The sequence below is a fragment of the Oxyura jamaicensis genome, chromosome 2 (genome assembly GCF_011077185.1).
Source record: "Oxyura jamaicensis isolate SHBP4307 breed ruddy duck chromosome 2, BPBGC_Ojam_1.0, whole genome shotgun sequence".
NCBI lineage: Eukaryota > Metazoa > Chordata > Aves > Anseriformes > Anatidae > Oxyura > Oxyura jamaicensis.
Window position 1 is genome coordinate 110,276,035 of NC_048894.1, and position 15,815 is coordinate 110,291,849.

The following is a 15,815-nucleotide window of genomic DNA, read 5'->3' on the forward strand; positions in this document are numbered from 1 at the left end:
CTGTGTATTAATGTAAAACAGTTTTATTCATGAGCCACTTAAAAACCAATTAAAATATATCAGCTAAAATAAAAACATGCACTTTCCTGGGCAGCAATTTACAGTTAGTGTAAAGAGCTTTAAAATGCATGTGTGTGGGAAGCTTGTTTATTTTTATGTAAAGCACTGAAACTTCTCTTGGTAGGCATAATAATAATTTGCTTTCATGTTTTGTCCTGAAGCATGACTTTTCATTCCTATCCAAAAAAACAGATTTCCAGCTGCATAACCAAACAACCTGTATTACTAAACATAACAAGCTTTTAAACTTCACTCCCAATGAATAAATCCAGCAAGCTTCTAACCAGTCTCGTTTTGCTTTCGTTAGATCTCAGCATATGGAAACCTATCCCTTTATGTATACCGTACTCCTTATTTGTAGTACCTTTGTCAGGGAAATCAAGTCTTGAAGCTGATGGCACCAGAAAGCCTACAGAAAAATTCTTCCTCCTCTTATTCAAAGAAAGTGTGCTTAAATTTTTTTGCTATTGAATCTCCTTTGCAATTGTCTTATAAAACAAATCAGTTACATGAATGTTTATAGTTAAAACATATGCTACTTTGAGATAAATTTGAAGGAAATTATTTAATCCACAATGTATTGTATTTTCATTACAAATAAAATACTGTATTTCTGAACCAAATATATATCCTTGCTTATTCAAGCAAAAGAAGATATCCAATAAGATGGAACTCAAAAGGTGTTATTTTATCCTCAATTCACTCTACTTCAGGTGGTGGAGAGCTTTTTCTCTACCTCCTCTATGCACACGTTATTCCTGGAAATTGCCTCAAGTATGGTAATTACTAGAAATTGAATTATCTAGCATCAGTGGGTTTGACATACGTCCTAAACATAGGTGGGATTAACCACCTGTAGGGGCTGCAGATGGTGTTTATACTGCCCTGACTGCCCAGAGAGGTGAGGGATAGGCAGCCCTAAAGCTCTTCTTGGCCTCCGCACATTTCTTGCCAGTGGCAGCAGCAGAAGTAGAACCACCACTCTGACAAACAACAAACATTCAAGGCCGCTTCATATACCCAAAACGACACCAAGTCTACGCTGTGGAGACTGCAGTCACTACAGGGGTTGCATCGCAGTAGGTGCCTCACAGCCTGCACGCGTTCTCTCATCTTTGTGACACTGAATTATCATTTCTCTTTTGCTGGATACAAAGCTAACCGAACTGGTCAGGAAGCTTTTCTGATTAAGAAAATAAACAAACTTTGGATCAAAAAAACCTAGAGAACAGTACATTATTTTTCCATTATATCTCTGCTTTGTGGGTTCATTTGCACTTCTATTTGCCAAAAAGCTTGCAATCTCCATCTGAAAATCTGTATTGGACAACCATAGTGAGTTACTACACATCTTGTAGTAATTGGAATTTTTTTCCGGAAATCTTAGGTCCCAAACTCATAGGAGTACATATGAAATGTAATGTTCATTATTTCTAATTAAGAGACTGTGGAGATTCTAGGACAAAATAAAGGCTGACCTCTTGCCCCAATCTTAATATTTATTAACATTAATTTATTTTAATATCATGACTTGTTGGGAGGATAGGAATGAGTCTTTCTATCACGGCCAAAAAATACGTAACAGAAGATGAGAACCCAAAGATAGAAAGCACAAGATATCCTCTCTTGCTAACAAACTATATTCAGAAGCTTTTGTTCTTCCCTAATTTTGTCTTTTTTATTTTTTATTTTTTTTACTATAAGTGAGCTTCCTTATGTCAAAATATGCCACTTGTTGAAGAAAGCAAAGCCTTGGCCAGTCTCTGATTGCAAAAACAAACAAAATATGTTGTATTTTTAACGATAACTACTTGCACTTGAAAATGCTGAGCATTATTTTGAAAGGAAATTCCTTTGCATTCTCAAAAAAAAAAAAAAAGGCACAGGAAAAGAAAAAAAAACATACTTTTAATTATCTGACGGGTATTCCCAACTCTTATTACATTGCTTTTAAATCAGATAAAATCATTTTGCACTTTAGGTTATTGCAACCACATCACATATGCCTTACCATTCTTATCCATGAAAGAGTCTTGTGGAAACAAACATTCTACAGTTAGAATGTTTGTAGCACCCTACCAGCTACTAGGAGGAAAAATAACTGTCCTAACTGAAACCAGGACAAAGGGATACCTCCTTGACAGAGAAGATTTAAGGAAAAACAAAAAACATACATACAACATAACCAAGCTAAGTGCTAGCCCTTCATCAAAAGCTCATTATCTGAAGGGAAGAGGAGAAAATGGAGAGAGGCTAATCACTTTCCTAATTCTCCAGTCAACCACTGCATGAGAGCTTTGTTTTCAAACAGAGCTCTCAAAACAATTAAACCATTTCATGCCAAGTATTCTAAGGACCTGTGCCATAGATAATTATTTACCTGTTCTCAGTTACATATCATGAAAGACGTATCTTTGCAAGGGAGGCAGGAACTCCCAGCTCAGTTTTTCAACTTCAAAGTTAGCTTTAAAACCACTGGCACTTGCAGAGGCATCTACTACGAGTCTGTTGAAACAGATGCCTTTTCATGATACGTTTACCAATGCCTTCCAAAGAAGAAATATAAAAAGGAATTGAATATCTGGGTGGTAATTAATACTGTAGTGACCTCAATCCACGGAGCGTAAGGTTATCAAAGAGGTGATCACTGCAGAGCATTCTCCTGTATTTAGTCAAAAAACAATTGTTTCTCTTAGGTAACTCTTTTTTGTACCGACATTTTTCATGAGAGAGACAGTTTTGAGGGATAAAACTTGTGGCAGTTATTTTGAAAACAAGCAAGACTTAAGAGCAAAGCAGAAGTAACCAGAAATGCAAATGCATAAATCTATTTCAAACCTTGCTACGTAAGGCAAGACAAAAGACTGTTTAACATCAGCTTCATACAGAAGGTCTTGATTGTTATAGATGGAGGGACAAATCTAAGATGCTGGTGAAGTGGCTAAATAGGAGTTTGCTGACAGCTGTAAACTGGATTTAGGATGTGCCGTCACATCTACAAAGAGCCTAGCATAAAACTGATGAGTGTGAAAGCTTGCAGCTTGTTTTGCCAGCAAAGATAGCTGAAAACATTACTGTCATGTCAAAAAGCCCCACATGAAGGGTTCTACGGGACTTCTTACCAGTATTGTTAAGTATACATAAAGGTCCCACAAGAAAGAAGACTTCAAATGTAAACTGAGGGTGGGGAACAGAAATGGGGGGCTCCAGTTCCCTCAAACTCTGCATGACACCAACAGAGAGCTGCCAAGAAAGCATCTTGCTTACAGCATCTTTATTAAAAGACCTCAATGGCTGCCAAATTAACCTCAGAGAGAGGTTATCTTTATCTGTCCAAGCGGTAAAGAAAATTACTGATCACGTTATTGTGGTAGGCACATAAGACAACAGAGATTAGTGGGGGATGGCCTAGTTACCTCACCGGTTACCTCACCTCAGCAGTTTGCTCCCCGCACCCAGGCAGAATTAATATCTGGTGGGAGATTACAGACCTCTCCAGCCTCATTTTTTTTACAGCAGGAAGTGTCCTGGAGGTGACAGAAACACTTGTCCTGCTTTTACCGATTGCTCGATCGGTCTGAGCAGGCAGAGGGGTGCCATGCCTCCCAAGGAGGGGGGCAGCTCCCACCTCCCTCCTTCCTCCTCCAGGCACTCGTGACAAAAAGCAGGTCCAGGGAGGAATAATTGGGGAAAAAAAAAAAAAAAAAAAAAAAAAGGTGTTCAATGGTATATGGTATGTTATTTGTAGCTGTTTTGCAATCTGTTTGAAATTAAAGGTTCTCCATGACTGACAGACTGCTTTAGCAGTAGGTAGGGCCTCCTCATCCCAAAATAGCAGAACTGGAGGCTAATATAAAACAACCAGGAGCTCTGGCATGAAGATTTCAGCGTTTCTCCTGAAGCTGACACCATGCAGTCCAGTGCTTTTGGCAACTGGCAGATGGATTCTTCATTGGAAAATCCATGGCCAAGTGCCTTGGCTCTGAACACGAGACACCACTTCCAGGACAAGACGGTGCCATCAGCACCCCCTCCTTTGCTCACTAACACATTCAAATGTTAGGAAGACTGACATCACGTTCTTAAAAAGAGAACGGTGGTTAATTTCAAAGTAAAGCAGACTATGTGTTGACCTCCAATTACACTGCCCAGAATGAAAAATCTTTAAGACACCAAATGACATCACTTTAATTAATGAAACCTGTCCATCAACATAATTCACTAAAACACTTGTCATGTTCAGAGAAGCTTTAAAATTACATTAAAGGGATTTATACAGGCTTTCCCTAGCCTTCTTGATCATGCTAAAGTACAGCAATCCCTTCACTTTCTATATAGATTTAAGACATTACAAACAGAAAGGAAAAATTAAACTACTGTTTTTTTTGTGTGCTGGCTGAAAAAAAAAAAAAGTATTTTCTACTTTTTACCTTTGAGCCATTAAAAATATTTCTACTGTGACACAATTCCTCTGTCCAGACATGAAAAGCCTTAATAAATCATGCTGACTAATACTCTCCTGAACTTCAGAGTTTTTTCATTTGCTTGTTAATACTACATGCTGCCACAGAAGTCAAAGCTTTTGTAAAAAAACAAACCCTATGGCTCTTCTCCGCCATGTTTTCAATTATCACCTTATAGTCTTTCAATTTTAAATAGTGGATTGAGGACAATGATACTTTACATCTACATTTGCAAGTGTGTGTAAATGTATAAAATACATAGATGGGGGCTTGCTACACACAGTACAATATGGTAGACTGATCAACATGAATTGATTAGAAGAGAACAGTTCATAAAGAGCCTTTTAAAATTATTTCTTAGAAAATAACTCTCATCTTGTCTAGAGCAACCTCATCTAAAGCAAGTGTTGGTTTTACTGTTCACCTCAAGAAATCTAGGCATGCCAAAAAGGAGAAGCAAATACAATTGCTCATTAGGACTTTCTTGTCCCAGCTCCAAGCTTCCTTTGCCCTAAGGGTAAGCCAGGCAAAAAAAAAACATAGTTCTCTCTTTTGGCTTAAATCACTCAAAGTGTCTTGCTCTTCCTTGCCACCAGGAACTCAAAAACAAGAAAACAAACTCTTAGTTTATTTAGTGTTTAAAGTCAAGTTTTGATCCTCTTTTTTCCCAGAAGCAAACATGTAAATAAAACAGAATGTTTTGTTCTCTGCACAGGGAAAAGAGAAAAACAAAACAAAACAAAACAAAACAAAACAACAACCCTGTTTTCCATCAAACCAGGTTTCTAAGTGTCTTCCTTACAGACTTTAAACAAGGCAAACTCAGAGCTGTGTATGAAGCATTGCCCCCGTGTGCAGCTGGCTTCCCTTAGAAGGAACACTTAGCCCTCTGCCCTTGCTAATCAGCTATATCTTCTTCTTTATATGATTGTTTTGGGTGACCAGTAGTGATGGACACTACTCAGCAAAAGCCCTCAATTCCCATGCTTGCTGTCTTCATATAGCTTCCAGGCTGGTCTACATCTTCTCTTCAACAAATGCTTTGCCAAACTTGGTAGATACAGTCAAGGAGTTTATCTCTTGGGATCATTTAGTTTGATTGCACAAGTTGGTGTAAGTTATTACGAAGCCTGCTAGGTAAAAATGTTCAAATAGTTTTGCACAATTAAGCGTTCAGAACTCACCTGCACAGAGGTACAATCTTTGAGAATGCATAGCCCAAGCAATGCAGCAAGGCAAAGATAAAACTACCTAAGAAATCCAACGAAACTGTCACCCAAAAAAATACTTGTTTTCCCACTGTGTTATTTCATTAAAAATAATTACAAATCAATCATTTAAAATACACTCAGGGCTACGTGACCTGCAACAGTCTTTTGAATGCCACCCTGTAAGACTACTTCAGTTACAATACTATTTAAAGATGTTGCAACCACATCTTTTAAACAAAAACCTACTGTAAAATTATTTTCATTAAGAAATGCAAAACGTTCCCTGTCTTCAAGACCAATCTTTGAGATAAATTCTGACTTTTAGATTCAGATCTTCAGGGGTCAGTACTATCTAATACACAGTTTATTTCTTTGTATTAAATGTCCTTATCTCACTCAAATATTTTTTTCTAAAATACAGCATGCAATAGTACGCTAAGAAAAGGGGAGCAGAAAATAGCATCACGGTAACACAACAAACAAGAACATATTAAAAAAAATCGTCTAGCTCAAACAGAGTGTTTATTATTCTGGAAAATTAGTGGTACTTTTAAGTCAATTCAAACAACTTTCCTCCAAATGTTTCATTTCTTTTACTACTGTTACCAGCACTGAAGCAAATGCACCAAAAGGAACTTTGCCTGAAGCCCAAGGCTCCCTCTTGAATAATTCAAAAGCAAAAAGATCACAGTGGCTTAATTAAAGGGCCCTTGCTCAGTTTCTTCACTTTTCCCATGTTGCTGTTGCAGCACAATATGCCTCTATAAGGAATTAAGGAATTTTGTAGTAACTATGCTGCTTCCCTTTTCTTTGACAATGCAGTGAAATCGTCTTCGTAGTAACACCAAACTCGCAACATTAACAACTGAAATACCCAGAGGTCTGACACAAGACTAACAAAACGTTCTGAGCATCCTCAAACCTGGTCATTCGTGTCCTGGCAAGAAGAGGAAAAGACAAAGCTTCCACTGGCTCTTTTATTCTTGACCTCTCTCCTGCATGGGGTGGTGGATTGCGAGGCTGGAACACCTTACACAAGTTAGACTACACGCTTGATAGCACGCCTTTATTTCAGCCTGGAAGGGGTAAGGTGTTTTCACCCAGATGTATCAGTTGACCCCCCATAAATCCGGCTTCTCTCGTATCCTCTGAGCATTAAAACAAGAACGCTCATCCTGCCTGTTTCAAACACGAGCTGCATACGGACAACTTTAAACTGCAGAAACAAGTTAATCTGCTGTTTTGAACGTGGTCTGAAAGTGCAGCTACTGGGAATTTTCAACACATAGCACTGCATGAGAGAAAATTCTGCATAGCAATTTTGCATGTCACCATTAATTTACTTGTCTACTACAGCACGTATCACATACATCATGTAAATGCTACAAGCAGTACTGGTAAGGTACCTGGGACATTCCCTAGGGGATGCTGGCATTACATGCCATTTGAAGAACTCCTACAGACCCAATAGAAGATGTCATGTGAATCTGTACAAAAACACCCTGCATTTCTCTACATTTTTTACAGTAGTGAAAGGAGACAGTACAGCTAAAAAGCTAGTTATATCACCATGAATATCCAAGGCTGCAAAGTCTACATGCGTGGCAACAAGATCCTGACAAGATGAACCTTCACCAAATCCCAACATAAGACAAGCCGCTGTCCTCACCAATTTTTCTGATCTACTGCCTTTACCAGGCTGACTGTGAATCTGAGAAATCCTTTGTGGCCTTCTGTGCTCTTATCACTTTCAACACCTGGAGAGGGGAGGCATTTGCAAGCTGAAGAGACTCTCAAGCCGATCGGGCAGCTCTGGACAGATTGCACTGCCAGTCTGCGCTGCCTGGCTGAGCGCCAGCGTCACTCCGCAGGGCTGAGAAGATAGGGCCACTTTGGTAATTAAGGGCAGCTCTGCTCTTTTTTTACTTTGTAACAGGTCACTACAGTGTTACCGTATTAATTGACCAACCATTACCCTGATTTCTACTCCTTAGTTAGCATTTCAAATTAATCCAATCAGACAAAATGTACCTCATGGAAGTAAACACTCATTGATCTGTTTTGGTCTCCGGAGTCCATTTTAGGCAGCACAGGATAATACAGGTTCTTGGATTATTTGGATTAAACCTCATATTCAGTGTGTTATTTGTGACAAACTGCTTTGCACATTTCAGACATTTATATTTTTAAAGAGAAAAGCAGAGCTCTTTCATGAAAAATTCTGCATTTTATGTAGTGTGGGACACCATTACCACCAAAGAATCCTTACACTGAAAGTTGGAACTTTATTTGTACCCATGTATAAATTATTCACAGTAATTGCAGAAAAAAAAAAAAAAAAAAAAAAAAAAAACAGATGAGAAAAAAGTCCATGCCCTGCTCTGCTTCTTTTAGATGTATAAATGCCACACACAGATATCAGACCTATTCTAACTTACCAATATATAAAAATTATCTGAACACTCAATCTGTGTTTCCTGTTTTTGTTGGACAACTCCTTGGATTCCTCAGACTATTTTAGACCTTAGACAGGTTATACCAGTATAATTATGTGAATTATGGGTACCAGTTTTTTTTTTTTTTTAACCAGTGTAGATGCATTACTATGGGCTGTAATGGGAATGCAAAAATCACTGCAGAAAAGGTGACTTGTGTCTCTACCTCAACCTGGAGTAAGACACCCTAGTCCACCTAAGCCCACACCAAAGGAAAGGATATTTCAACTGTTCTATATAAGAATAAATTAAAGCAAGAAAAAAAAAATGCCCTTTGTTGCTGTTTTTTGATGGGAAGACCAAAATCCTGTGGGGCAGCTTCCTCAAAAGTACATTTGGTATAACGTATTTCTAAGCAAAAACGGAAAAAAAAACCTCTACAAATAAAAGTTGTGACCAGTACAAAATTACTACTACTTCTACTTTCACTTGCAGAGTTCCCAGCTGTCACACTACTTGCTGTGCAGCTGTTTATAAAGCGCTCCATATCAAAAACCATAGTATTATTGTTAAACATTTTTACTTTAAAACCAACAACACATAGCTATTGCTTATGCACCATCAAGACTCAAATATGCGGAGAGAGACAGGCTTTTTTGTGCACATTCTGTTCTCAGCTCAGCTCCCTGTGCCTGCTCAGTGTAGGAGCTCCAAACCCTGACTCTTTTCATGACTCAGCCAGCAGCACAGTTTACTCCGCCGGTCCTTTGGTTGTGTCTGCACAAATGTTCGAGGAGTCTTATGGCAAAACAGATGAAGAAACTGATGGAGTTAAAGAACAAATCAAACAAGCAGAAAAACCCTTTGTGATGCTTTGACTAAATACGAGTGCTGTGGATCCCAGCCACAGTGACAGAAGAGACAGAAGAAACATGGCTGTGGTTTGAATGAATAGCCATGACATAAAAGGCTTGGAAAAGAGAAAAATAGCAGGTTTACTGCATTTTTAAGACAACTCAGAGTTAGTTCAAAGAATGGTGAAGTAATAAGAAAATGCCTCTAGATGGGTCTGATTTTGTCAAGATCTATATATCCTTTTGTTAACCAAATCTGAGAAATTGTTTTTCTGGACCCTCACAATGTCTGTGCATCTGTCTGAGGACACGCCATAGTTGACACAAAAAGGTGTACTCTCAGTCAGTATGCCTTGGGAGGGCAAGAGCCCAAAAGGGAATGTTTTTAAGCCCCCTAAGCATGGGTGATGAACACTGGTCCTTGGGACCTTACACAGCTGAACTCAGAGGTCCCACTTCTGTGAACGCAGCACAGAGAGAAGAGAGGTGGCCAAGAGGTTCAAGAACCAGCAGCTCTGGTGTGAAGACTCCAGCAAAGATTTTGGTCAGGAAGTGTGCCAAAACAAGCCACCTACCCGCTTAGACCAGCACCAACCATGGAGGTCCTCCCCAAAGGCTAACATGTCACAGCCCTATGGCATGAGGGTGTGTTCACAAAATCATCTGGGGAGGTATTTGGATTTCTTTCTAACTTACAAAGAGTTAAAATGCAAACAGAAATACTCAAAGAAGAGTCTGCCCCCCTCAAAACTGATAAAACTTGATAAAACTAGATATTGGCACCTCCAGAAACCCGGTGGTTGGTTCAGGAGATTCCCCAACGTTAGAACAAGGGTCTCATGCACCAGGACCCAAGGGTAGAGAGCTGACCACTTGTTATCTTGGAGTGTAATGATTTTCACAAACGCCCAGCACTGCTGTACTCCCTTTTAATATAAAACAAACGGACATTTGGGGCATTGCTTACCATCTCGCTAAGGTTCCAAAATCTTCAGCAGCTTCAGACAGAGTTACAGGGTACACTGCAAGTTGCTTGTTTTGAAATGATGTGTAAATACTGCTCTGCAGGCTCATATAAAAATACTAAAGCCAATCCAGCCCTAAAGACAATTACACTTGCAGAAATCTGCATCTTACTAATTCTAACCTCATGAACTAGGCAAAATTATGGGCCTCTGAATTCCAGTAACATGAACTCTTTGACTGTCTGTCATAAACAAATACCCAAACTTGTTTTTAACTGCATTTTCTGGTTCCTCTCTGACAGGTTCCCGTATTACACTTATATGGGGTCATACCACATACATGATAATAAGATATGTCCTCACGCTCAGAAGGTGCCTCCAGAACATGCAGATCTAAATGTTGATCATTTCATCCCACCTGTAATTGCATGGAAACAGGACATATTCTTCTTTTACTCTACAGCTCGACACATGCCATAGATAGTTGATCTGTACTACAACAGTACTGAAAACAAAAAAAGTGGATCAGTGTCACCAAAGTACACTTCAGTTCCTTCCAGCTGGAAGAAAACACTCTACATTTGAACTACCAAAACATGAATCACCTAAATTTGCAACTTTATTTTGCAGACCATGCCAATGACTACAGGTCAATTAGAATAGCTGACTTTTTTTTTTTTTTTTTTTTTTTTTCACAGAAACATAACTTATTCTTCTTCTTTGAGCAAATTACAAACATTAATTTCTATCAACAAACTGTAATCTTGTTTATATTCGTTACAGCAAGATAGCCCAATACTGCACAAACTGCTCGGAAAATAATTTTCATACAAATTAAAAGGTTAGCATGGAGATTTTTCAAGTATGAGTCTTGTTTACTATGGGACAAGTGTCACAAAATCATCTTTGTGAAGCAGCAGTTGCATGACAGTTAATTTTCGGTCAGAATTAACTAACGCTATTAGTGAATGACTCAAAGTGATTTCTTCAGTAAGGACAAGGACCAGAGGACACTGAGCACCTTGGGGCCACCCAGCTCTATTTGTCTCTGGGATAAGGTGTGGCTCAGCCACAGGTAAGTTTCCTGCTAAAGTTTAATTAGCTTTCAGGTTGCAAGGTTAACATAAGGAAGAGTAGGATATTGATTCAGGAAGACCACTGCCTCCTTACCTATACTGCATGAAGTCTGAAGAAAAAGGTAGTGGAAGAGAGGTCAGTGTCTTGAATTGCAGATATTACTGGCTATACCTCTACTCTGAAGAAGAGCTAAACTAAGGGCTAGTACTGGCAGAAGCAATTCATCCATGATGATGTTCAAAGCTGGAACAAATGACAGGGCTAGAGCTAGGATGGCAGTTCAGCCCAGCAAACACCAGCACAGAAAAAATCTGATGTCAAATGGGCTAAGAAAGTTCATGGGGCTTTATTTATACCTGGAATTAGAAGTTGCTGACCTAGAATATAGGATAGCACTAGAACTGGATTCAGAGATGGGGCTCAAGCCAGCAGACACTGTTAAGCTGCAGCTTAAAAGGAACCTCAGGGTTAACATGAGAAGTGAGGCTGGCTTAGACCATCTGACTGTAGATTTGTGGGATTATGAGCGAGATAATGCTAAGATTAGGAGTGGAATTAGGGTTTGAGCATGCTCTAGAAAAGGTTGATGAACTGCATCATCTCATTTCAGTATCAGGGAGGGCAACATGCCATGATAAAGGTGCCACATGACAGGACTCTACACACCCTGAGCAAGCCTAACACACCTCCTGGCATGCCAGGCCCACTCTGCATATATCCTCTGTTGACTCAAGGCTCCCTCCTTGAGCTGTATGTGTGATGTAAATCTGATGTGCACCAGACACCTTTAGCTCACCCTATATGCAAGTCTACCTTTCTGTCTTTGCACATGTGCATAGTAAACCTGGTGTGCCCACGATGTACAGATTTCCTATATTGGATGTGCACTGGTACTGCCTTTCTTGTGTTTATGTGCTGTGAATGCTGGCAGGCAAGAGTGCCCTAAACAAGGAAAGCGTCTGTCCAAAAACATCCAATCCTTTCTGTCTCTATTTCTTCCTTCATTTGCACCAAGCCTGCTGTGTCTGAAATACAACAAAGTCTAAAAAAATTAAGCATATGGCAAACAATATCTCCTGTCTTCATAGATACATATTTTAAAACAGTGGACCAAGTCTGCACGGCGGGTTGGTCCTGCCAAGGAAATCAAAAGCCAGATCAACCAAATATACAGAGATGCAGCATAAAAGATCATCTTTGTCTTTTCCAAACGTGATCTTTGCCAGTGCTGACCTTGGCAGAGCTATTTAGCACTAACCTTTTTCCCAGTTATTGGGAGTAGCTATCTACCACATTACTCAGAATTTTCCGTGTTAGGGAAAGGTTCAGGATTGACCTGCCTAATTTACATTACAGCAAAACCTGATGCGTATCTTCTCTATCTCTGTGTTTTAATCACAAGATAGGCTCACCCATATTAGCAATTTAAGGAAAAATGCTGTCTTTGTGGTAAGAGAGGCCTTGGACCTGACAACAGCACTTTTTGGGGAAGGATGAAACAAGTCATGGTTCAGTGGTGGACTTGTCAGTACTAGGTTAAAAGGTTGGAATAGATGTTCTTAGAGGTCTTTCCCAACTTGAATGATTCCATGATTTTATGATTTAATCACATTTCAAGGACAAAATCATGTCCATACTGGAGACTATATAGTTAAAAACTTTAAAAATCAACACAAGTAGCACACAGCCCACCTCTACCAATTTTCAAGCTTGCAATTTGGAGAATGCAGGGCAGGCAAAAATGATAGTTGCTCAATTCAACAAGCAAACCTGCTTTGGCATTCACTACAAACTGCAGAGGAGAAAGCTTCACAGTGAGTCTTGCCAAGAGGGAATTACAATAATCAAGCCTTATGGTCACAAGACCACACACTGCTGTTGTGAAACAGTCAGTGGGTAAATAAGGGTGTAGCTGCAATATAGCTCAGGTCTGGAGGAAAAAAAAAAAAAAAAAAGCCACATCCAAAACATGGTCATATCCTTGAAAACGTACAGAGTTAAGAAAAAAAATCTCACAAATACTCATGAGCACCAAAAATGGGGCAAGAATGATGCTGTTGTTCTAATACTGTCAATGGATTAATGAGACAGAATAGGGAATAAAGGCGAGACATAGAGATAAGCCTGCAGCAAGTAATTTAATCAAAAGCAACAACAGCAACAAAAGGGAATTCCAAGGCATTTAGGAGTTAAAGTCAGGATGATGTAGGACTGACAGCTGAAGTTCAGTGTATTAAGGTGAAATAGAAAAGGAGTACATTTCCAGAATAATAAGAAATTAATAGCAAAAAATGATAAAAAATGAAGATGCTGATTTTAAACCACAAATATGCAGGTGCCTCAGACCAACAGAAATGCTCATGAACAAAGCTGAACCAGAAAGGCACCATTCAGCAGCCTTAATGGTTGAAGTCTGACTGAACATTTTCTTCTGCCATTTGAGTTTCAGGCATGTGCCTGAAGGATTTCAGAGACGTTTTCCAAACTTCTTTTCTTGTTTGCAGACATCAAGTAAAGAATGTGCAAAATAGTCACTTCTACAAACCTCTGCCCTCAGCTCTGCGTAGGCAGATGTCTCTGCTGCCTCCACACCAAGCAAAACTTCCTCTAATGATCCAGCTTTGGCTGTTTCACCACGCCACGACATTCGTGCCAGACTGGAGGGATAGAGGACACGTTGCATCTACCCTCAATGGCAGCCACTTGGGATATAATGCCAGGCTGGCTGGAGGGGTCCCCACAGGGACTCAGCGGGGTGCTCCCGGCCTTCTCCACTGCTGGCCATTTTCAGGGAAGATGGCTGGGCAGCAGGGAGTGGTGGAGGGAGGCGAGAGCAAAGCAACCTTCGTTTCTTCCCGCTGACAGGGCACCGACTCGGAAAGCCCGAGAGCAGCAGGGGCTCGATGGGGAGATGCAGGCCTACGCGCGGCCGGGCCTTCTGCATCGGCGGGGAGCGAAGGGCTGCTTCGTTCACTGCTCCCGCTGACCCCTGCTCCTCTGAGCAATGGGGGAAAACAAAGGCTTTAAGCGTGCAGCATCGTTTCTGCTGCAGGGAGGAAAAGATAATTTGGGCAAGGGAAATGCGAGACTGCAGTCACACACACATGACACAATTGCTGTGCTGGGTGGTGAGAGGACTGCAATGAGGCATGCAGAGCCCTGTCACAGGGAAAAGCAGGAACAGGGGGATGTAAATCCTCCAGGATGGGAACAGAAGCATGAATTTTAACCAGGTTTATGAGTGTGGCTGTTAGTGGTACTTTCCCAAATAACACCACAAGTTTAATTACAAATGCAAAAGCCTCTCAAACAAAAGCTACCCCCACTCCAACCTACTGAGAGCTTTCCTCTTTATGGCCAGCCTGTCAGAAGTGGCAGGTTTCAGTGGGGTCTTTCTGTGTGCTAACGTGTCCTTATGTGCTATTCAGGATGCTCTCAGCTTCCACCACTACATTCTTAATTTCTCTGACATACTAAGCTTTGGGTCCTCAGATATTATTTGCACGTAAGTACAAGCAATATACAGTGTTCAATCCACTGGTATAATTTAACATACAATTTTCCAACCTGTATTAACTCTCAGATTACTTACGAGGCAAACCAATCACACTGCTTTTGATAAAACCCATGCTTATTAACACCTTTTTCTCTACTAGGGCCGCGCTGGGCTGTAAAATTTCTACTCTAGAGAAGATAGAGGGTTAAAAACTTTTAAATCATTGTTCACAGTAGCCTAGATAACATTAGCAAATCTGTTGCAATCAAAATTCATAAGCTGTATTTCCAAATCTCACAACTCAGGTCAAGAACCACAATCATAATTATCATCAATGAAATACTGCACCCTGACTCACTCCATACAAATAAGCTACACTTATAAAAGCAGTCCTCTGCTTCCGTAGACAAGGAAGGCAAAGGAAGAAACTGATAAAGAATAATTAAAGTAACACGGCGCTAATGAAAAGGTGAAATAATTGAAGCAGCCCAGGAAGTAACCAAGTGTACACAAAATAACTCAACAGATGTTACACTGGAAGGCTCAACATCCAGCGCACAGATGAAATAAGTATGTGATATGAATGGCAGATCATACAGTAAAGTTGATCATGGACTTTCTGTTGCTTACTTCCAAAATGAAATACTACTGCACATCATTCTTGCAAGCAAACTTTACAGAATGACCAGGAAAATCAGAAATAAAATAAAAATAAAAATAAAAAAAATGGCACAGCTAGTATGATACCAGACAAGAATACAGAAAACAGAATTAAATTTCTCATTGATAAGAACAGTGAAATATCACATAATCTATTTCTGTACCTTCATGACATCTTTGTAGGAATGAATAGCCTCAACTTCTGCTTTGTCATCATCGTCATCGTCCTCCACTCCCTCATCCAGAGCATCATATCCTTCATCTCTACTCCCATCAGTTTCTGTGGTGTTAGTCATGTGGTCTATAAGCTGCTCCAGCGGAGGACTTAATTCCCGCTCTTCATTGTCCTTCAAACCATAGTCCAAGGCTTTGTATATAATAATCCCTAGGGATTCGATAACCTATAAAAGTAAAAAAGAAGTATTTGTTAATGCCATTCAAATGAACAAATAGGCTAGACTAGAAATGCTCTTTTCTGGTGTTTGTATAACAAGTTCAGCAACTGGGAGGAAAACAAACATCAAAATTAAAGAGAAAAATGAACACCTACTATCTACAGTAGTACTTCAGTAATGCAGCACACAATATACAGGT

The 15,815-nt window shown here is 39.8% G+C and overlaps 1 protein-coding gene across 4 annotated transcripts in view; it reads right to left on the reverse strand.

Annotated features, from left to right (window-relative positions):
• SPIRE1 (spire type actin nucleation factor 1) overlaps window positions 1–15,815 on the reverse strand; it is a 124,698-nt gene that overhangs the window by 52,211 nt on the left and 56,672 nt on the right. For all 4 annotated transcript variants that reach the window (XM_035318359.1, XM_035318360.1, XM_035318361.1 and 1 more), the window contains exon 3: window positions 15,386–15,622. In XM_035318359.1, the coding sequence (XP_035174250.1) occupies window positions 15,386–15,622 (237 nt within the window). The remainder of the gene's footprint in view (window positions 1–15,385; window positions 15,623–15,815) is intronic.